Here is a 24099-nt window from a genome sequence, read left to right on the forward strand (position 1 = left end):
ATCCCTGAGACCTGGCTCACATGGAGACACGTTGTACAACTGACATTTTTCCCACAATAAAACTAGTCTTTTACTGAGAACGAAGGGATGCACGATAGATAGAAACAATATTAGAATTACGTTTAGTGAAAGGTGGGAAATTAGAATGATTCCACGTTTAGAATTGATGTTTACAATGGCTGACATCACCTCTCTCCTCCTCCTCTTTAAAGCAGAGGTGGACAGTTCCACCATGGCTTCACCAGGGGAGAAGGCTCTCCTCCTCCTCTTCCTAGTCCATGCAGTCTCAGGTAAGCAGCAAACGCATCAGGCCTAACCCTCTTCCATTTTGCAACAGTGGATCATTCCTAAATTACAGTTAGACGCAAACAGGAAACAAGTGTAGCATACACACATAACATGTTGACAATTTGTGGACGTGTGCGTGTTCGTGCCTATGTGTGTTTCTGTGTATGCAATATGCCCCTCTCAGCCCTCTACCCAGATACAATGTCACCCATGTCTCCCATGTCTCCCATGATGCTTGATCCTGACCCCGCGACCTCAGGCTTCCCATCTCCGCCCGCTCGCTTCCAAGACATGGCCAAGAAATTGGTAATCAATCAAACAACCAGTCAATCAACCAATCAATCAATAGTCTATGGTCTGCCTTACCTGACCAGGTGTGACCTCCCTCACCAGAGGTGTCTGTAAACTGTGACCACAATACACAGAACCATGTGACTGGAGGATCTATTTCCCTGCTTTCCCCTGAAGGACACATACTACTCCCTCCACCTTGATCAACCACACACTTCTGGGTGATGTTACTACAGTACTGATCAGTACACACACCTCTGGGTGATGTTACTACAGTACTGATCAGTACACACACCTCTGGGTGATGTTACTACAGTACTGATCAGTACACACACCTCTGGGTGATGTTACTACAGTACTGATCAGTACACACACCTCTGGGTGATGTTACTACAGTACTGATCAGTACACACACCTCTGGGTTACAGTTACACCATCCCCAGCTGTAGTTTAAGCCCCACACAGACTCCTTCACCTGCTATGTGTATTGTGACACCCTAGATGGCTGACTGGCGAGGCTGTCTCATACCTCACTGTAAAGTGGTATGACATTATACCTCAGTTTGTACTGTAGGTTACTTGTAGATAGTCAATGAAGAGACAACAGGTAGAAAGCCATCATAACAGTCCTGTAGTTCATTCTGGTGTCCCTCTGTCCCCACAGATGATGAGATGCCTGCAAATGGGTGAGGACACAGCACATATATCCTCTAACCTAGTAAACACAGAGAGTATCACTAATGTATCATTGTAATAATATTGCTTATGAACAACATGCTGGAAACAGCACCACATTAAAACAGTTTGATGCTTATTACATCATCTTAGTTTTTCCTGTGTTTTTCTTAATGCGTGGTTGCTATGTTACAGGACACCTGGTACCCATGACGATGGACAACCCCTTTAACAACAGGTAAGGTGACCCGTGTGTGTGTGTGTGCAAAGTAATGGATCTACAAGTTAGCCCCCCCCTCACGCTCTCTCTCTTTCTCTCTCCATCAGTGGGGTGCAAATGGAAGACAGCATGTCTAGTCCCAACCCTCTCTCCCACTTCCACTCACTCCTCACCTCCCTCCCTGCTGAGGAAACAGATAGCTACTCAGACACAGACATGGACTCTGCTTCCCACTTCTATTTCCAGCCCAATAGCACCATGAAATACCCTGACTCTGACCGTGAATGGGTACCTCAACATTCATCTTCATTCACATAGCCAAATGTATTCAAAATATGCAAATACACTGACAGTACTCTAGTCATACACCAGGAGTGTTGTAAACAACTATTTACATAATGGGGATTGTATCCATTTTAGACACAAAGGCTATATTTGGTCTTGTTTTATATACAGTTTTATAGTGGTGTTTATAACCTGTTTATTAAACTATAAGGTATAAGATAATGACATTTTTAATAAATGTTCCTCTATCTCTCCCTTTCTCTCACTCTCGCTCTCTTTCTAGAACGTGACAGAGAGGATGTGGAACTGTTCCAGTCTACCAAGCTTCATTGAGCACATGAGGAACTCTTCGGTCAGTGTCACTCAAGCCCTCTCAGCCAATTACCAGCTGTTTTTCAACAATACTGCATCTTCAGCCCTCCCACTAGTCATGGTTTTGTCATGCCTGCTCCCGCTCCCCCTCCCTGGCGCTCGAGGGCACCAGGCTACCCGTCATTATATGCAACTGTTGCCATCATTACACGCAGCTGCGCTCATTGGACTCACCTGGACTCCCTCACTTTGTTAATTGTCGCTGCATATATGTCTGCTCCTCTGTGTTGTTCCCTGTAGTAGCACTGTTTGCCGTGTCATATCTATGTCCAGACGCTGTTCTTGTTCCGCTGTGTGTCCTTCTATATTAAATGGTTCACTTCCTGTACCTGCTTCTCATCTCCTGCGTTGGGTGTGACAGGTCAAGCCCTAGCATGAGATTATAACCTGGCTTCAACAATGCTCCTGTTTTACTTCCCAAACGCAACATCTTTCGTTCTCTCTCTCAGGCTGGTCCCCAGTGTTTCCTGAGAGCGTTCATCGCCCCCCTCTCTTGGGTTGCCCTGATGATGAAGGGTGGGGACGACATGGAACCAGAGGATTATGGGAGGCTTGTGTGGGCCGCTAAGCCCCTCCTACAGAACATGCCCCCACCACAGATGACCCTGCCTCCCTGGATACAGAACCCCCACCTGGAAAAGATGTGAGTGGGGCTGGTGTGTGTGTGTGTGTGTGTGTGTGTGTGTGTGTGTGTGTGTGTGTGTGTGTGTGTGTGTGTGTGTGTGTGTGTGTGTGTGTGTGTGTGTGTGTGTGTGTGTGTGTGTGTGTGTGTGTGTGTGTGTGTGTGTGTGTGTGTGTGGTAACAGTATGGTCTGGTTCCAGGATGAAGATGCTGGGAGAGGTGTTTGGGTCTCTCTCTGAGGAGCAGCGTGTTCAGATCAGAGAGTGGGCCAAGGAGCAGGTGGCCCAGAACAACTACAACTGCAGCCACACTGCTGCAGCCTGGCGCCCCAGACCTATACAAGAACAGAAACCAGGACAGACACATAGACCAGAACAGGAACCAGGACAGAAACCAGGACAGACACACAGACCAGAACAGGAACCAGGACAGACACACAGACCAGAACAGGAACCAGGACAGAAACCAGGACAGACACACAGACCAGCACAGGAACCAGGACAGACACCTAAACCAGAACAGGAGCCAGGACAGACACTCAGACCAGAAGTAGGACAGAACTGGCCTGCTAGACCACCACAGCCTGATATGACAGGTGAGAACCACCTCTGCAGAGATAGAATATGTTACATTATTCATTATTATAATTAAACTAAATACTGATACAAATATGTTTATTTGAGATTTTAGATGTTACAACAACCTTTGATTTATCAAGCTCTTAGAAACAGTCTTGTTTTATACCTTATGACCCAAATACTAATGATCAATCTCTTCAAGTCAAACCGGAGAAAGAGAAAGATAGAGAGGATGAGAGGGACCCAAATCAAGAGGGGGAGAGAGGAAAGGAAAGAGGAGGAGAATGAGAATGAAAAGAAACCCTTGAAAGGTGGGAAACCTCCTAAAGGAAAACCAAATGGAAAGAAATTATGAGAAAATACAGGAAACAAGCTTGGAAGAGGAGAAGAGCAGGGAGGAAGGACTGAAGGATACAAGCTGGAAAGGAGAGGAGAGGAGCAGGGAGGAAGGAGAGAAGTTTGCTCTCTAAGACGAGGTTCTAATCTCGTTCTTGGTACTTCATAGTACCAAAACATTACCTCATCCAATGGCATATATCAATTGTCAATTCTAGATACTCCCATCTCAAATACAACCCACCCCTGGACAAGCTCCCTGAGGGGAGTGACTCTCTAGATCATATACTATGAAAGATAAGTTCAACATCAGAGGGGTAATACAATGGTTTCAGACACTGCCATACTCCTCCCCCCAATGGGAAAATGAGGGAGTGACTGGAGTACAGACATAGTGGAGCCCTTCACATGGTTTCACAGATACATTCACATATGAAGACAATGTTCAAACCTGACTTTTCCTTTCTGATATTCTGCATATTATGAAAATAAATAAAACATCTTATTTATCTATGTTACCTAACTAATTCTGATTCAGCTACGACAAAAATCACCCCAAAACTACTTCCCGCGTCTATGAAAAGGGAGAGAGGGAGTTGTGTCTAAAGGACAGCGGAGAGGTGTGTGTTTATTCCAGACACAACACCTGATTTGCGTGTGTGTCACACAGATCTTCACTCTGCAGTGTGTTTATGTGTTTATTACATCTGCATGTGTGTGTTCAAGTACCCATGTGTGTGCTCAAGAAATACTGGGCCCTGCTTGTGTGTGTGTGTGGTGTGTGTGTGTGTGTGTGTGTGTGTGTGTGTTTGCGCACATGTGCGTGTGTCTACTGAACACAACTCTGGTGACTACAACCACTGTTGTGACATCATGTGTGTGTTCAAGTACTACTCTGCCCTGTGTGTGTGAGTGTATGTGTGTGTGCCAACTGTGTGTGTGTGTTTGCCACCCTCCTCTCTCTCCAGTGATGCCCAGCCCCTGTCCTCCCAGGCTGGTGTGGCTGAAGATGGATGTGATGAAGATGATGGGGCCCTTCCTTTCCGGGCTGCCCATGGACGACATCCAAACCATCCCCAACGACCAGGTCTTTGTTTGTTGTAGTTCTCCCCACTCTGCTTTTTAATGGATCGCATCAAAACTCACTGAGGCCCTCAAACAGATCACAGTCCCCTATTTTACAACTGCTATTTTAATCTATCTGTCTTCCCCACTATCTCTCTCTTTCCCTAGTTGTGTCAATTCTTCCATTCGCCCCAGTTCCCTTCCTCCTTCAGAGGGGTGGGGGGGCTCCCTCCTCTTCAGGGCAGAAAGATACTCCAGAAGATCCGAGAGTGCTCCCAGAAGAGAGATGACTTGGTCCGGAACCTGGACAGGTCTGTACGTGGCTGAGAGAAGGACTGGAGCTGTATCACCTGGACATCACAGGAGGCTGCTGAGGGGAGGACGGCTGATAATAATAGCTAGAATAGAGTGAATGGAATGGTATCAAACACATAGAAACCATGTGTTTGATGAGTTCAATTCCAATCCATTCATTCCGTTCCAGCCATTACTATGAGCCCATCCTCCCAAATTAATGTGCCACCAGCCTCCTGTGCTGGACATGCAAATTACCATTCATTTTGCTAATTGTTCAGACCACCCTGTAGTTACATAATTACTTTACTAAACAAAATAGGTATTGACGGTTAGATTAGCATTTTTCCTGAATTAGCCAGATCTACATACATCTACCTTGAGCATGAGCGAGTGCTTAGTCACAGAAATGTGACAAACAAACAAGGGAGGAGAGTTCAGAACAGATGTTGGATGACTTACCAAACACGGTACTGAATAGCCAGTAGGGTATTTTACTTAACTCTGACCTATGACCTCTGACCCTTTCCTATCCAGACTGGGCTCGCTGGCATGTTTCTATGATGACGCCCCAACCCTAAACTCCTCCATGAGCCGGCTCCTCCTCTCTCAACTTGATGAATGTAGCAACTCTGGAGTCAACAAGGTATCCCCCCAGTCTCTCCCTCCCTCTCCCTCTCTCTCTCTGTCTCTGTCTGTCTCTCTCTCTCTGTCTCTGTCTCTCTCTGTCTCTCTGTCTCTGTCTCTGTCTCTCTCTCTCTCTCTCTCTCTCTCTCTCTCTCTCTCTCTCTCTGTCTCTCTCTCTGTCTCTCTGTCTCTCTATCTCTCTATCTCTCTCTCTCTCTCTCTCTCTCTCTCTCTGTCTCTCTGTCTGTCTCTCTCTCTCTCTCTCTCTCTGTCTCTCTCTCTGTCTCTCTCTCTCTCTCTCTCTCTCTCTCTCTCTCTCTCTCTCTCTGTCTCTCTCTCTGTCTCTCTGTCTCTCTATCTCTCTATCTCTCTCTCTCTCTCTCTCTCTCTCTCTCTGTCTCTCTGTCTGTCTCTCTCTCTCTCTCTCTCTCTGTCTCTCTCTCTGTCTCTCTCTCTCTCTGTCTCTCTGTCTCTCTATCTCTCTCTCTCTCTCTGTGTCTCTCTGTCTCTCTCTCTCTTTCTCTGTCTCTCTCTCTCTGTCTCTCTCTCTCTGTCTCTCTCTCTCTGTCTCTCTATCTCTCTCTCTCTCTCTCTCTCTCTGTCTCTCTGTCTCTCTCTATCTCTCGGTCTCTCTGTCTGTCTGTCTCTCTCTCTGTCTCTCTCTCTCTGTCTCTCTCTCTCTCTCTCTCTGTCTCTCTATCTCTCTCTCTCTCTCAATTCAATTCAATTCAATTCAAGGGGCTTTATTGGCATGGGAAATGTGTGTTAACATTGCCAAAGCAAGTGAGGTAGATAATATACAAAAGTTAAATGAACAATAAAAATTAACAGTAATCATTACACATACAGAAGTTTCAAAACAATAAAGACATCACAAATGTCATATTGTATATATACAGTGTTGTAACAATGTACAAATGGTTAAAGTACAGAAGGGAAAATAAATAAGCATAAATATGGGTTGTATTTACAATGCAGTAGCGTGCCGTGGGCCTGGCGCCTGGGCCTTCAGTGAGGTCCTACACAGTCCCACCCGAATTAATCCACCTGTTATTACCATCATTTAGATGCCATGGCTCTAGACACTATACATTTAGACAGAAACGCAGTATAACCAGGCGTTGCGTCACCTTGAAATTGACATTTTTTTCAGAGAATTGCAGGGGAAGAGTACAATACAGTACAGTTCAACTAACAGGCAAGAACATAGTCGAGTGCAACAGAGTTATATTAATATTCTTCTTCTATCCATTTCTGGTCCACAAACTTTGAGCTTTAAGTCCCCCAAAAAATAAATACAGTGTGTTCACTAAACAGCGCATTGTCGCACCCAAAGCAGTTTCACCGTGATGATAAAGACACATAACTATTCACTGAAAATAAAAGAAAACAAATAATTTGCAACATAGGCTATTTGCCATTTTATTTTGTTAATATATAGGCTATTTAATATTAACGAAATAAAATGCGAAACATACATACACATTTAATAAAAAATAACATGCATTGTATGCCTACTCACCAAAGACTGATTATTAGACAGTTGCGTGCGCCTAGGGGATCGTGAGAAAAATGCTGCAAGGCCATTGAGGTTGGCAAAGAAGACCTTGCATTCTTTAAGCTTTGAGGCTCCTTGAGTCAGTACTAAATTTAGTCGATGTGCATAGCAGTGAATGAATAAGGCCATCGGTGCCCTCTCCTTAACTTTAGCCTGCACCCCATTGAGTCCAGATGCCATGACTGCTGCGCCATCAAAACACTGTGCCACAACTTTATCCAGACTACATTCATTTTCCTCCAAGAAACGGAAAATAAGAGCGGCAATGTCATCAGCTCGCTTGCCGCTTGTCACATCTTCAAACCGGATAAATCGCTCCTTGACTCCCGTGTCCGTCACATAACGCAGGACGAGTGAGAGCTGTAGCTCCACTCTGGTGTCCCCAAACGTTTTCAAAAGCACCATTGCTTGTAAGTGCCCAGGCGGACTTTGGTGTCTCGTTGCTGCCTTGGTTAGACAACTCAAGTTTGCAAAGCCAGTGTGGCTCCAAACACCAAATCGATCACTTGCAAATAATAGGCATTCCCAGCAGTACAGTTTGCAGTGCTTCTCGGAGCCTGTGAGCCATTGACAGCGCTCATAGTTGAAACTTTGAAAGTGGCGAACGAACGAACCCCTTTCCCGCCTGTGACAGGCTTTGTGGCGTCGGGCGACCTCTCCTTACAATGTCTAACTTTTCTTGAAAAGTTCGTCTTGAGAATGGCGTTATAATTATATCCTCGACCAAATCGATATCTTCTCCTCCTTCCGCCATTGTGGGTTCAAAAAACAGTTTAGGTAGTACGCGAATTAATTCGTTTATCAAATTCAGTTTCCTAGATCTGCATAGACCTGCCTCTCAATATTGGTAATCCAATCAAAAGACGTGGACGCCCTACGCCTGCTAGCTGGCTCCTGTGTAACACTGGAGCCAGCCAGCAGGCGTACAATAGCCAACTCTAAAGCTGATTGGTTGACACAAAATTTTAATTTCCATTCACTTTAAGCTACAAGCGCCCGCACTGTTGATTCTGAAGGCCTGAGGGCAGATTTTAGACCCCTGGCAACACATGATGGCTGAATATGATTGGATAAAAGATCTAACGTAAAGACCAGCCCTCCAAATCTCAACCTGGGGCTGGAAGCAGTGCAACCAAGAGGAAAGCTATGAAATGAAGAGTATAACTCTTACTCTGGGGAATAATTTAATACATATTTGTGGGAAAATATATTTAAAAAAAAATTATATTCTGATGATGTTTAGGCCAGCAGAGAAGGCCTTGCAGGCCCTGACGGCCCACCACTGTTACAATGGTGTTTGTTCTTCACTGGTTGCCCTTTTCTGGTGGCAACAGGTCACAAATCTTGCTGCTGTGATGGCACACTGTGGTATTTCACCCAGTAGATATGGGAGTTTATCAAAATTGGATTTGTTTTCGAATTCTTTGTGGGTCTGTGTGATCTGAGGGAAATATGTGTCTCTAATATGGTCATACATTGGGCAGGAGGTTAGGAAGTGCAGCTCAGTTTCCACCTCATTTTGTGAGCAGTGAGCACATAGCCTGTCTTCTCTTGAGAGCCATGTCTGCCTACGGCGGCCTTTCTCAATAGCAAGGCTATGCTCACTGAGTCTGTACATAGTCAAAGCTTTCCTTAAGTTTGGGTCAGTCACAGTGGTCAGGTATTCTGCCACTGTGTACTCTCTGTTTAGGGCCAAATAGCATTCTAGTTTGCTCTGTTTTTTTGTTAATTCTTTCCAATGTGTCAAGTAATTATCTTTTTGTTTTCTCATGATTTGGTTGGGTCTAATTGTGCTGTTGTCCTGGGGCTCTGTGGGGTGTGTTTGTGTTTGTGAACAGAGCCCTAGGACCAGCTTGCTTAGGGGACTCTTCTCCAGGTTCATCTCTCTGTAGGTGATGGCTTTGTTATAGAAGGTTTGGGAATCGCTTCCTTTTAGGTGGTTGTAGAATTTAACGGCTCTTTTCTGGATTTTGATAATTAGTGGGTATCGGCCTAATTCTGCTCTGCATGCATTATTTGGTGTTCTATGTTGTACACAGAGGATATTTTTGCAGAATTCTGCATGCAGTCTCAATTTGGTGTTTGTCTCATTTTGTGAAGTCTTGGTTGGTGAGCGGACCCCAGACCTCACAACCATAAAGGGCGATGGGCTCTATGACTGATTCAAGTATTTTTAGCCAGATCCTAATTGGTATGTTGAAATTTATGTTCCTTTTGATGGCATAGAATGCTCTTCTTGCCTTGTCTCTCAGATCGTTCACAGCTTTGTGGAAGTTACCTGTGGCGCTGATGTTTAGGCCGAGGTATGTATAGTTTTTTGTGTGCTCTAGGGCAACAGTGTCTAGATGGAATTTGTGGTCCTGGCGACTGGACCTTTTTTGGAACACCATTATTTTGGTCTTACTGAGATTTACTGTCAGGGCCCAGGTCTGGCAGAATCTGTGCAGAAGATCTAGGTGCTGCTGTAGGCCCTCCTTGGTTGGTGACAGAAGCACCAGATCATCAGCAAACAGTAGACATTTGACTTCGGATTCCAGTAGGGTGAGGCCGGGTGCTGCAGAATGTTCTAGTGCCCGCGCCAATTCGTTGATATATATGTTGAAGAGGGTGGGGCTTAAGCTGCATCCCTGTCTCACCCCACGACCCTGTGTGAAGAAATGTGTGTGTTTTTTGCCAATTTTAACCGCACACTTGTTGTTTGTGTACATGGACTTTATAATGTCGTATGTTTTACCCCCAACACCACTTTCCATCAATTTGTACAGCAGACCCTCATGCCAAATTGAGTCGAAGGCTTTTTTGAAATCAACAAAGCATGAGAAGACTTTGCCTTTGTTTTGGTTTGTTTGGTTGTCAATTAGGGTGTGTAGGGTGAACACGTGGTCTGTTGTACGGTAATTTGGTAAAAAGCCAATTTGACATTTGCTCAGTACATTGTTTTCATTGAGGAAATGTACGAGTCTGCTGTTAATGATAATGCAGAGGATTTTCCCAAGGTTGCTGTTGACGCATATTCCACGGTAGTTATTGGGGTCAAATTTGTCTCCACTTTTGTGGATTGGGGTGATCAGTCCTTGGTTCCAAATATTGGGGAAGATGCCAGAGCTAAGGACGATGTTAAAGAGTTTTAGTATAGCCAATTGGAATTTGTTGTCTGTATATTTGATCATTTCATTAAGGATACCATCAACACCACAGGCTTTTTTGGGTTGGAGGGTTTATATTTTGTCCTGTAACTCATTCAAGGTAATTGGAGAATCCAGTGGGTTCTGGTAGTCTTTAATAGTTGATTCTAGGATTTGTATTTGATCATGTATATGTTTTTGCTCTTTATTCTTTGTTATAGAGCCAAAAAGATTGGAGAAGTGGTTTACCCATACATCTCCATTTTGGATAGATAATTCTTCGTGTTGTTGTTTGTTTAGTGTTTTCCAATTTTCCCAGAATTGGTTAGATTCTATGGATTCTTCAATTACATTGAGCTGATTTCTGACATGCTGTTCCTTCTTTTTCCATAGTGTATTTCTGTATTGTTTTAGTGATTCACCATAGTGAAGGCATAGACTCAGGTTTTCCGGGTCTCTATGTTTTTGGTTGGACAGGTTCCTCAATTTCTTTCTTAGGTTTTTACATTCTTCATCAAACCATTTGTCATTGTTGTTCATTTTCTTCGGTTTTCTATTTGAGATTTTTAGATTTGATAGGGAAGCTGAGAGGTCAAATATACTGTTAAGATGTTCTACTGCCAAGTTCACACCTTCACAATTACAGTGAAACGTCTTGTCCAGGAAGTTGTCTAAAAGGGATTGAATTTGTTGTTGCCTAATTGTTTTTTGGTAGGTTTCCACACTACTTGCCTTCCATCTATAGTATTTCTTAATATTATTCAGTTACTTTGGCTTTGATGCCTCATGATTGAGTGTTGCTCTGTTCAAGTAGACTGTGATCTGATAAGGGTGTCAGTGGGCTGACTGTGAATGCTCTGAGAGACTCTGGGTTGAGGTCAGTGATAAAGTAGTCTACAGTACTACTGCCAAGAGATGAGCTATAGGTGTACCTACCATAGGAGTCCCCTCGAAGTCTACCATTGACTATGTACATACCCAGCGTGCGACAGAGCTGCAGGAGTTGTGACCCATTTTTGTTGTTTATTTTGTCGTAGTTGTGCCTAGGGGGGCATATGGGGGAGGGAATGCTGTCACCTCCAGGTAGGTGTTTGTCCCCCTGTGTGATGAGGGTGTCAGGTTATTGTCCGGTTCTGGCGTTTTGGTCGCCACAGACTAGTACATGTCCCTGGGCCTGGAAATGATTAATCTCCCCCTCCAGGATGGAGAAGCTGTCTTCATTAAAGTATGGGGAATCTAGTGGGGGGATATAGGTAGCACACAGGAGGACATTTTTCTCTGTTAAGATAATTTCCTTTTGAATTTCTAGCCAAATGTAAAATGTTCCTGTTTTGATTAATTTAATGGAGTGAGTTAGGTCTGCTCTGTACCAAATTAGCATACCCCCTGAGTCCCTTCCCTGTTTCACACCTGGTAGTTTGGTGAATGGGACTACCAGCTCTCTGTAACCTAGAGGGCAACCAGTGAGTCCGTCTCCTCTATACCATGTTTCTTGCAGGATGACAATGTCTGTATTACCGATTTCTTTGGTGAAGTCCGGGTTCCTGCTCTTTAGGCCAAAGGCAGATGACCTCAGGCTTTGGATATTCCAGGATGACATAGTGAACGCTTTTTGTTCCATAAAGTGTCCAATGTTGTTGGTCGTGGTTTGGCCTCAGGCCAGTAAGTGTGAGCAGAGCCCGCTGAGCATCTGGTACATGCCGTTGGCTTGGGAGAGTGTAAGAGTGGGGGTTGGGCCTGTTTGCCCGCTCGCTACTTAGGCGTATGTGTGACTTCCATGTTGATGCCCTCTTTGCGGGGGTGGGATGCATGGGGTGGGCAGGAGTGGCATAGGTCTGATCTGAGGGGGCCTAAATGGGGTGTGGGCATGGTTGATGTGGGGGGGTGTTGATTGGTTGGGGTAGGGGTGTGGATGTGTCTGGGGGTGCTGTGGTCTGGATGTAGGTCCTCCTGGTGTGGGTCCTCTATGTGTAGGTCCAGGGGGGGGGGGGGTCCTGCAGGTCTTGGAGGGTGTCTCGCTGGTCTGGGTGGGGTGTCTATTGATCTGTTGCTCCTGTGTGAAGTGTTGGGGCTGCGTTTGAGAGCGATGTCCTTTAGAGTCTCTCTCTCTCTCGCTCTCTCTCTGTCTCTCTCTCTGTCTCTCTCTCTCTCTCTCTCTCTCTCTCTCTCTCTCTCTCTCTCTCTCTCTCTCTCTCTCTCTCTCTCTCTCTCTCTCTCTCTCTCTCTCTCTCTCTCTCTCTCTCTTTCTTTCCAAAGTTGTTGTAGTTTATAGTTTATAACTCAGGAATCACTAAAGTAGGGATTTTACAGAGAACAATTATGTGAATAATCTGTGGTGTTTATTTTAACCCTCCTCTTCCTTCCACATCTCCCCTCGTCTTCCTCTCCCCTCCTCCTCCGGCTTCCAGCTGAAGAAGAAGCTCGTCAACACTGTGATGTCATCATCTATGGATGATACCAGTCCTGAGCTGCTGCGTGCGCTGGGTCCCGGTGTTACACTGCTTTCCCCTTTCCATCTCTCCCAGTTCTCCCCCGACGCCCTCAAGGACACCCTGATGTCACTGGGGTCAGAAATGAAGTGGGGTCTGACCCAGGCCAAAACACTGGCCAATAAACTACTGCAGGGGAAGCAGGTGAGAGGTGTTACTCTTATCAATATGTCTTTGTCTCAGTCAGTACTATTAACAGGCTTCTCAACTGAAATGTTTAGGTGAACCTCTTCTATTGTATGAGGGGCCAAGGTAGGAACTAATGGTCAAATAGAGAGCAGCTCTAAAAACTCTAATTTCTGTATCTCTACTCTCCCTTCTACCCTTCCTCCCTCTCTCTCTCTCTCTCTCTCTCTCACTCAATCTCTCTCTCAGGAGGTGTCTGGTAAGGAGTTAATGTCTCTGGGTTCAGCTGTGACGGGCGTGGCCACCTCTGTCCTCAGGAAGGTCAAATCCCAGGGGCTTCTGGATAATGAGGGTCTGGACATGATGAGTCAAAAGATGACCAGTCTACAGAGAAAAGCATTGCTGGAGGGGGTAAGAGAGGGAGGGAGGGGTGAGAGGGGAAGGGAGGGGTGAGAGGGAAGGGATGGGTAAGAGAGGGTGAGAGGGGAAGGGAGGGGTGAGAGGGGAAGGGATGGGTAAGAGAGGGTGAGAGGGGAAGGGATGGGTAAGAGAGGGAGGGAGGGAGAAGGGATGGGTAAGAGAGGGAGGGAGGGGTGAGAGGGGAAGGGATGGGTAAGAGAGGGTGAGAGGGGAAGGGAGGGGTGAGAGGGGAAGGGATGGGTAAGAGAGGGAGGGAGGGGTGAGAGGGGAAGGGAGGGGTGAGAGGGGAAGAGAGGGAGAAGGGATGGGTAAGAGAGGGTGAGAGGGGAAGAGAGGGAGAAGGGATGGGTAAGAGAGGGAGGGAGGGGTGAGAGGGGAAGGGAGGGGTGAGAGGGGAAGAGAGGGAGAAGGGATGGGTAAGAGAGGGAGGGAGGGGTGAGAGGGAAAGAGAGGGAGAAGTCATAGAAGAAAATTAGATATGCAGCAAAGATGGTTCAGGTTGATCCTAAAGTTGATCCTAAATCCTAACCTGAAGGCATCAGTGTTGAGTTGACCAGTCTCCTCAGTGTTCAGACCACAGATGAACTGGTCCAGTCCCACCAACTCTACAGCTCCCAGTTCTCCCACTGTCTTATTAATACGCTCCACAAAACCCCTCCACACAGCCTCCCTCTGCCAGGGACCAGACATGATCATCATTAGAGTAGTATTGTGTGTGTGTGTGTGTGTGTGTGTGTGTGTGTGTGTGTGTGTGTGTGTGTGTGTGTGTGTGTGTGTGTGTGTGTGTGTGTGTGTGTGTGTGTGTGTGTGTGTGTGTGTGTGTGTGTGTGTGTGTGTGTGTGTGTGTGTGTGTGTGTGTGTGTGTGTGTGTGTGTGTGTGTGTGTGTGTGTGTGTGTGTGTGTGTGTGTGTGTGTGTGTGTGTGTGTGTGTGTGTGTGTGTGTAGCTAGCTAGCTAGCTACTTGGGGATGTGAATGCCTCAGAGCTGATCCAGAAAGTCCCTGCCTCTCTGCTGTCCAGCCTATCCCTGACTACCCTGGACAAGGCTAACCTGACCTCCCTCGACCAATTGGAGGGCAAGCAGTGGACACGTGCACAGGTGTGTGTGTGTCTTCTGAACGCAACTCTGGGGACTACGGCCACTGGTGTGACATTACTCACTGTTCTCTGTCTTGCAGTCGGCCTTTCTGGTCAGAAATATCCTCGGCAAGAAGATGACACTTCCAGACATGCGGTGAGAACAAACACACACACAGTTTCTGATGGTACTAATGATGAGGATGATGAGGATAAGCAAGGTAGTTGCTCCTGTAAGTCGCTCTGGATAAGAGCGTCTGCCTAATGACTACAATGTAAATGATGATGATGACAGGAAGCTGGGCTCGGCGATGCAGGGCGTGGCCTGTGAGATGATTGAAAAGGTGGCTGAAAGTGGCGTCCTGGAGATGGCCCAAGCTGTGACAGAGACTCCACGCTGGCTCTCTAAGACACAGGTACACACACACATATACACACACATACACACAAGTGATGACTGCAACTTCTACTATTCTGTATGTAAATCTGTGACAACTGACAGGTTACATTATGGATGGAGTAGCGGTCATAGAATATCATATGAATTAGAGGATTTATAGTATCATACATCTTACCTGGTCGTACAATAGCATACGAATTGGATGATGTAAGTTATTATACATCTTCGAGGACTTATATGTATTTCTCTGAGACCAGGTTGCTTGTTGCGTCGTAACAGCGAAGGAGAATTACGTTCGTGGTTAGGTGAACTAACAACAAAGGTTAGGATAATTTGCATAGCCTGTTAGGTGAATTGGGTCAAGTTTAGAATAAAGGTTGGGGGAAGGGTTAGCTAATTAAGTGATAATGTCTGATGAAACAGTGTTTGGAGGATATGTTGGCACGGGTGTTGTTTGTCTCGGGCGGCAAACTGTGCTAATATATCCTCCAAACACCGGCTTCGAGGGCTTTATCACTTTTATACAACGGGTTACTAACATTTTCAAATAATGATTGACATATTTTCATTAAAAACGTTATTTTGATTAATTTATTCATACTATTTCATCCTTCAACAATATATAGTTCTGACACATCTAGGGTTGCAGCCAGAATAATAGCAAAGTAGCTGCATTTGCATTTGTTTAAGCTGTTTTCCAGTGACATTTATTTGGATACATCCATAACAATGAGCTAATGATGCGCAATTTCGCCTGGCATAGAAAATGTGCTTACTGGTCAGGACTCAGAGGAGCTAGCCAACAACACAGCTAACACAATCACTTCAAACTGCCAACAACACAGCAACACAATCACTTCAAACTGCCAACAACACAGCTAACACAATCACTTCAAACTGCCAACAACACAGCTAACACAATCACTTCAAACTGCCAACAACACAGCTAACACAATCACTTCAAACTGCCAACAACACAGCTAACACAATCACTTCAAACTGCCAACAACACAGCTAACACAATCACTTCAAACTGCCAACAACACAGCAACACAATCACTTCAAACTGCCAACAACACAGCTAACACAATCACTTCAAACTGCCAACAACACAGCAACACAATCACTTCAAACTGCCAACAACACAGCAACACAATCACTTCAAACTGCCAACAACACAGCAACACAATCACTTCAAACTGCCAACAACACAGCAACACAATCACTTCAAACTGCCAACAACACAGCAACACAATCACTTCAAACTGCCAACAACACAGCAACACAATCACTTCAAACTGCCAACAACACAGCAACACAATCACTTCAAACTGCCAACAACACAGCAACACAATCACTTCAAACTGAAGCTGGAAAGACTGCAAACTAGCTGCACTTCATTTCGTTTGACCTTTTTTCAATTTACATTTCTTTATATATATCCATGAAAATATGCCAGCTGATTTATGATTTCGACTGGCTGAGAAATGCTGCCTGCCTTTCTGTCTCGTCCCAACACATTCATTACTATGGGACAGCTCGAGTCGAATTTGAATATTGAAACAATGTTGCAAATGTCGGAGAGACAGACGGCAAGGTTTATACAAATCTCCACTGTTGAAAACTAAACACTGTCTAAAGGAAATGTGAGATAATGTCCAGATGCTTTTTATAGTGCCGATCAAGTTTATAAATTGCCTGGCTGGGCTGATGAGACAGTGGATTGCGCAGTCAGATGGAATAGAGTAAATGGGCATTTCAACTTCATAGATTTAGCCGGTGGTAACTTGTGGAATAGACACCGGTTGGAATGCGATTTTAACCAATCAGCATTCAGGATTAGACCCATCCGTTGTATAAAAAGCTACAATTGCCCCGACACCGCAACCTTTGGATTGTTAGATGGTCGCGGATTACACCCACTCATCCTCTCCGACCAACCTCCCTAAATTAATTTCTGTCTAAAGTAACTAGGCCATTAGTAGATAGCATACGTCTTCGAGATGCTCAGAAATACATATAAGTTTGTTTCATATAGCTCTGAGGTCAGGCTGGTTATTACATGCTTAGGGGCTATTTTTACATTGATTTTGAGACCCTCTTTTATCTCCCGCCCTCTCACCTTGTCTGTCAGGTGTGCTGTACTGCACAGAGTCTGTTTGCAGGTTTGGAGAAAAAGAGAGCAGGCTACTTCAACAACATCACAGACACAGAGCTGGAGGAGATCCCCACCCTGCTGCTGCTTCACCTGCCGTGATTACACACACACACTGGCACATTTTGCTGTGTTTCAGGGGTTTCAGTTGAAATCGTCCCCAGCTGTCCAGGGGGACACACTGACCCATTATTTTTATGCAAATGTGTTTTTTAAGTGTATCCCCTATATATTTAAGAATTTCCATGAAATTAAAAACATATATGAAATAAATATTTAAAATTGTGGGATAATAAATTAAGAATCAATCAGCAGGTAATGTCTGTGGAAAAACAATACACAGACGCACACTTACACACACATATACTCTCTCTCTCTCTCTCTCTCTCTCTCTCTCTCTCTCTCTCTCTCTTTCCTCTCTCCCCTCTCCCCTCTCCCCTCTCCCCTCTCCCCTCTCCCCTCTCCCCTCTCCCCTCTCCCCTCTCTCTCTCTCTCTCTCTCCTCTCTCCTCTCTCCTCTCTCCTCTCCCCTCTCTCTCTCTCCTCTCTCCTCTCTCCTCTCTCCTCTCTCTCTCTCTCTCAGGGCTGCGAAGATAGCCAGTCTACCTGCCTCTGTATGTGCTGTGTTCATGAAGAAGATGAAAGAGGCCAACCTGAGTTCTTTGCCTCTCACCTCTCGCTCTCGCCCCACACTGACCAACAGAGCCCTGAACTGCCTGGTAAACACACAACCCTAACTATAACCCTACAGATGTAGGATCTTCATTTGGTCACTATTGTTGCTGAGACCGTAGGAATGCAAACTTGTAGCGTATTCAAGGTTTAAAAGGGCTTCTAAGTTGATCATTTCTACTTTAAAATGTCAGACTTGATTTGCCATAACAATGTTTTTTATCAACCCCAACAACAAAAAATTCCATTGATTTATAATCCATTTAATAAATCACATTTCCTGTTGCTGCAGGATTATTCTCCTACTGTAGCAGACTGGCTCAAATTAAGATCCTACATGTGTAGCTTCATGTCCACATCCCAGTTCAATCCTAATCCTAACCCTAGGTTCATGTCCACATCCTAGTTCAACCATAACCCTAGCCTCAACCCCAACCCTAACCCTAATCTTTAATGTAAATCACAAACACACACACACACACACACACACACACACACACACACACACACACACATACTGCAATGAGTGACAGAGCCCGGTGCACCCCTGTGTCCACAGGGGAGGAACATGTCAAAGTTGTCCAGTGAGGAGGTGTTGAGTCTGGGGTCGCTGCTGTGTGAGCTGGCCCCCTCTCAGATGTCCCTCCTGGCCCCTGAGGTTCTCAACTCCACCGTGCAGGCCCTGGCCTCCTGCAAACAGATTCCTCCACGCCACTGGAGGGCGCTCTTCCAGCTGCTCAATGATACATACGGGTACGAACAAGCACATCCTCTCACCTTTCTAGATAGAACTGCTAATGCCAAAATAACATTTGACACATATACAATTATTATTGTTTCTCTCCTCTGAAAGTGACCCGTCTGATTGGACAGCTGACACCATCAAATCCCTGGGTCCTCTTCTCCTGTTGGATGATTCTGCTGTCCGCTCACTGCGCTTTAAGGTCAGTGGCTCTCTATCACCATTATCTCCCTGACAACCACATATGAAAGGCCCTTGACTAGTCTCTCCCTGATATTGTCTACGCTTGTGAAATAAAGAAAGCTTTCATAATCCAGAATGTTTCTGTGAATTTCAAAAAATGAAGCTCTGCTCTTTTACTTTCTACCCTGGCTTCTCCCCCCTCTAGTCGTGGCTGAAAGAGACTCTGTCTGACCTGATGGACAGCCTACCCAGACCTCCGGTCCCTAGCCCTCCTCATGAGTTTAGTAGTGGTCCGGACCTCTCAGCCCTGCGATGGAAACTCTTCTCTCTCTCCTCCTCCACATCTGAAGTAATGTCCATGCGCAGGAGGAGAGCAGGTGAGAGAGGAGAAACACACACACCTATGGTGCAGATAAGAATGTGTGTGGGATTATTTTAAATATGAACATAATAAAGACATTACAATACATTTACCACAACCTCCCTGGACCCTCTCTCTCTAGTTCTCCCTCAGGGGGAGGCGGGCCTTACTGTGTCTCTGTTGGAGGAACTGGGCGGAGCCAATGTCTACTGGAGCCCAGCCCAGCTCTCCAAGATGGACGCCGTCACAATCACCGCTGCCGTGGAAACGCTGGGGGAGGTCCTTGATTACAGCGCCAAGCAACTAGTGGTGCTCAGAGAGAAGGCCATCCAGGTAGATGGCCAGGCTCAGGCACAGATCAGTTTACCCTCTTCAAGTCTACGGGGGGTTCTAAAACATACCTTAGATTAGTGTCTAAATCTTGGGGTCATTTCATCCAACTCCACAGAAGTTAGAAGAATCTCGAGTGCAGGGGTGAGCATCTTTTTTTGTTCTGCTGTTGAGTGTCTTTCTGAGCTGTGCTGTACTATATTGTACTACAGACCTGGGGTCCAGTGTCAGGTTTGAATGAGAGCCAGGTACTCCAGCTGGGCTGTGTCTCTCAGGGGTTCAACCTCACTGAGCTGCCCAGCCTCCCCTTCTCCTCCCTGGACACTCTGGAGACACTTTCCCGCTGCTCCTGGACACAACCACAGGTACTGTATATATGAACGCACGCACGCACGCACGCACGCGCACACACACACACACACACAGACACACACACACACACACACACACACACACACACACACACACACACACACACACACACACACACACACACACACACACACACACACACACACACACAATACTACTCTAATGATGATCATGTCTGGTCCCTGGCAGAGGGAGGCTGTGTGGAGGGGTTTTGTGGAGCGTATTAATAAGACAGTGGGAGAACTGGGAGCTGTAGAGTTGGTGGGACTGGACCAGTTCATCTGTGGTCTGAACACTGAGGAGACTGGTCAACTCAACACTGATGCCTTCAGGTTAGACATGGACAGTGCATGTGTGTTTGCGTGAGCTTGTTTTATAATGTGTTATGTATCTCTATAGGGAGGCAGTACAGTCGGTGGGCGAGGTGCAGTGCCCCCTGGCAGTAACAGAGCTTCTGAAGCAGCGTGCCGTGGCTGTGTTTGGAGAACCACAGGGATGGACTGAGGCTCGGGTCAACTCTCTGGGCAACATCATGGGTCAGATACACTCCTCTGTTCCCCTCTTTTTCTCTCTCTCACACTATTGCTCCCTCTTATTTTGTGAAATACATTTTCAAATGTAAGCCATTTCTGATCCTTCCTGCCTCTCTCTCTCTTTCTCTCTCGCTCGGCTTTATCTCACTTTTCTCCAGCTGGTTTGAGTTTGTCAGAGTTTCCGTCTCTCAGTCCCTCTGCCTTCTCATTCCTCAGTCCGACCAGCGTTTCCCTTATCCCCCCAGACCGCCTCGCTGTGAGTACACTCTCTCCCTGCCTCCCTCTATCAATTCAATTTCAATTTCAAATGAAGGGTTTTATTGGCATGGGAAACATGTTAACGTTTCCAAAGCAAGTGAAATAGATAAACAATAGTGAAATAAACAATAACAAATGAACAGTAAACATTACAAAAATTCCAAAAGAATAAAGACATTTCAAATGTCATATTATGTCTGTATACAGTGTTGTAATGATATGCCAATAGTTAAAGTACAAAAGGGAAAATAATTAAACAAATATGGGTTGTATTGACAATGGTGTTTGTTCTTCACTGGTTGCACTTTTCTTGTGGCAACAGAGTTTATCAAAATTGGGTTTGCTTTCGAATTCTTTGTGCATCTGTGTAATCTGAGGGAAATATGTGTCTCTAATATGGTCATACATTTGGCATGTTAGGAAGTGCAACTCAGTTTCCACCTCATTTTGTGGGCAGTGTGCACATAGCCTGTCTCCTCTTGAGAGCCAGGTCTGCCTACGGTGGCCTTTCTCAATAGCAAGGCTATGCTCACTGAGTCTGTACCTGTACATAGTCAAAGATTTCCTTAATTTTGGGTAAGTCACGGTGGTCAGGTATTCCACCACTGTGTACTCTCTGTTTAGGGCCAAATAGCATTCTAGTTTGCTCTGGTTTTTTTGTAAATTCTTTCCAATGTAATTATCTTTGTTTTCTCATGATTTGGCTGGGTCTAATTGTGTTGCTGTCCTGGGGCTCTGTGGGGTTTGTTTGTGAACAGACCCTCAGTACCAGTTTGCTTAAGGGGCTCTTCTCTATCTCTGCTGTGTTCCACTGATGTTTTCTAATTACTAGGTTTATGGAAAAAAATAGGTGACTTTGGAACCCAGCACTCCATACTCTTCTGATTTTTGATCAGGCACTCTCAACCAGCCAGCTGAAGGCCCTGGGTCCTGACAATGCTGCCATGGTAACCAATGCACAGTGGGCGGTGCTGGGGGAGGCACAACAGGCCGCTCTTGGCAATGCTCTGGGTGTGGCCTACGACCGAATGGCCAATGACCGCGCAGAACCGACTACAAACCCACCCAGCAACCTGCCCCAACTCTCAGGTGAGTAGGAGAGATGAATGCTGCATTCATAACAAGTGGGAACCTCAGAAAATCCTACTTGTAAAGTGTTCTAGTGCTTTGAACTAGTTGAGAATGCCGATTGGCTAATGGCAAACAAGCTGAGCTCACAGATTTTTTATTTAACTAGGTAAGTCAGTTAAGAACAAATTCTTATTTACAATGACGGTCCCGTGTGGCTCAGTTGGTAGAGCATGGCGCTTGCAACGCCAGGGTTGTGGGTTCAATTCCCACGGGGGGACCAGGGTTCAATTCCCACGGGGGGACCAGGATGAATATGTATGAACTTTCCAATTTGTAAGTCGCTCTGGATAAGAGCGTCTGCTAAATGACTGTATGTATGATATGTAATGACGTCCTACCGGAGAACAGTGGGTTAACTGCCTTGTTCAGGGGCAGAACGACCTTGTCAGCTCTGGGATTCAATCTAGCAACCTTTCGGTTACTGGCCCAACACTCTAACCAATAGGCTACCTGCCGCCCCATTATTGACAAGTGGATATTTCCCAGTCATATGCTGGTAATTACAAATTTACGAGATGTTATGTACACAACAGGAGTGAGAGATGGAGATAAAGGAATGCTCCTGTGGTCAGGTAAGATAAAGAGTTGATTAGACTATGAGGAAGAAACTGAAATGAAGATGGATAGGCAGGAGAGCGGTCAAGTGGTATAATGTATTTTTTTCTCCACCAGGAGCATCTATGCTGGGAACTCTGGGAGTTGGAGTCTTTATGCAGCCCTTCTTGTTCCTACTGCTGGGGTTTGTCCTGTAGTGAGAAACTACACATCCAATAGACACGCATGACATATGGAACTACTCATGCATGTGTTGAACAAGAATAGAGATTGTTCATAATATGGCATATTTTAACACATTTAATAGTAACAAATATAACTTGTATATCCTGCTTCTTTTATTATTACCTATTCTAGATTAAGCCAGAGCAGGCCTTGAGCACATCAAAGCAGATACAGATACCTATGAGAATGTAAAAGCACTTAAGATATTTTTTATTCTATTTGTTAAAGAAATATACACTGCTCAAAAAAATAAAGGGAACACTTAAACAACACAATGTAACTCCAAGTCAATCACACTTCTGTGAAATCAAACTGTCCACTTAGGAAGCAAAACTGATTGACAATAAATTTCACATGCTGTTGTGAAAATGGAATAGACAAAAGGTGGAAATTATAGGCAATTAGCAAGACACCCCCAAAAAAGGAGTGATTCTGCAGGTGGTGACCACAGACCACTTCTCAGTTCCTATGCTTCCTGGCTGATGTTTTGGTCACTTTTGAATGCTGGCGGTGCTCTCACTCTAGTGGTAGCATGAGACGGAGTCTACAACCCACACAAGTGGCTCAGGTAGTGCAGTTCATCCAGGATGGCACATGAATGCGAGCTATGGCAAAAAGTTTTGTTGTGTCTGTCAGCGTAGTGTCCAGAGCATGGAGGCGCTACCAGGAGACAGGCCAGTACATCAGGAGACGTGGAGGAGGCCGTAGGAGGGCAACAACCCAGCAGCAGGACCGCTACCTCCACCTTTGTGCAAGGAGGTTCACTGCCAGCGCCCTGCAAAATGACCTCCAGCAGGCCACAAATGTGCATGTGTCTGCTCAAACAGTCAGAAACAGACTCCATGAGGGTGGTATGAGGGCCCGACACGTCCACAGGTGGGTGTTGTGCTTACAGCCCAACACCGTGCAGGACGTTTGTCATTTTCCAGAGAACACCAAGATTGGCAAATTCGCCACTGGCGCCCTGTGCTCTTCACAGATGAAAGCAGATTCACACTGAGCACATGAGCACATGTGACAGACGTGACAGAGTCTGGAGACGCCAAGGAGAACGTTCTGCTGCCTGTAAAATCCTCCAGCATGACCGGTTTGGCGATGGGTCAGTCATAGTGTGGGGTGGCATTTCTTTGTGGGGCCTCCATGTGCTCGCCAGAGGTAGCCTGACTGCCATTAGGTACCGAGATGAGATCCTCAGACCCCTTGTGAGACCATATGCTGACACATGCACATTTGTGGCCTGCTGGAGGTCATTTTGCAGGGCGCTGGCAGTGCACCTCCTTGCACAAAGGCGGAGGTAGCGGTCCTGCTGCTGGGTTGTTGCCCTCCTACGGCCTCCTCCATGTCTCCTGATGTACTGGACTGTCTCCTGGTAGTGCCTCCATGCTCTGGACACTACGCTGACAGACACAGCAAACCTTTTTGCCACAGCTCGCATTGCTGTGCCATCCTGGATGAACTGCACTACCTGAGCCACTTGTGTGGTTTGTAGACTCCGTCTCATGCTACCACTAGAGTGAGAGCACCGCCAGCATTCAAAAGTGACCAAAACATCAGCCAGGAAGCATAGGAACTTTGAAGTGGTCTGTGGTCACCACCTGCAGAATCACTCCTTTTTTGGGGGTGTCTTGCTAATTGCCTATAATTTCCACCTTTTGTCTATTCCATTTGCACAACAGCATGTGAAATTTATTGTCAATCAGTTTTGCTTCCTAAGTGGACAGTTTGATTTCACAGAA

General features: G+C 45.7%; 1 protein-coding gene across 1 annotated transcript; it reads left to right on the forward strand.

The window, feature by feature from the left end:
- The first annotated feature begins 1588 nt into the window (after positions 1-1588).
- On the forward strand, positions 1589-22942 carry LOC129838173 (otoancorin-like). The gene is made up of 24 exons (XM_055904947.1): positions 1589-1762; positions 2043-2111; positions 2581-2774; positions 2954-3348; positions 4636-4754; positions 4901-5043; positions 5564-5672; positions 12745-12969; positions 13201-13362; positions 14329-14469; positions 14549-14604; positions 14743-14863; positions 16982-17100; positions 17585-17720; positions 18233-18426; positions 18527-18617; positions 18804-18975; positions 19102-19292; positions 19502-19654; positions 19851-19993; positions 20061-20197; positions 20353-20450; positions 21349-21541; positions 22256-22942. Exons 1-24 carry the CDS (start codon positions 1592-1594, stop codon positions 22333-22335), a joined length of 3612 nt encoding a protein of 1203 aa, XP_055760922.1. The 5' UTR covers positions 1589-1591; the 3' UTR covers positions 22336-22942.
- Positions 22943-24099: the final 1157 nt, after the last annotated feature.

This window comes from Salvelinus fontinalis, chromosome 38 (genome assembly GCF_029448725.1).
Source record: "Salvelinus fontinalis isolate EN_2023a chromosome 38, ASM2944872v1, whole genome shotgun sequence".
Lineage (NCBI taxonomy): Eukaryota > Metazoa > Chordata > Actinopteri > Salmoniformes > Salmonidae > Salvelinus > Salvelinus fontinalis.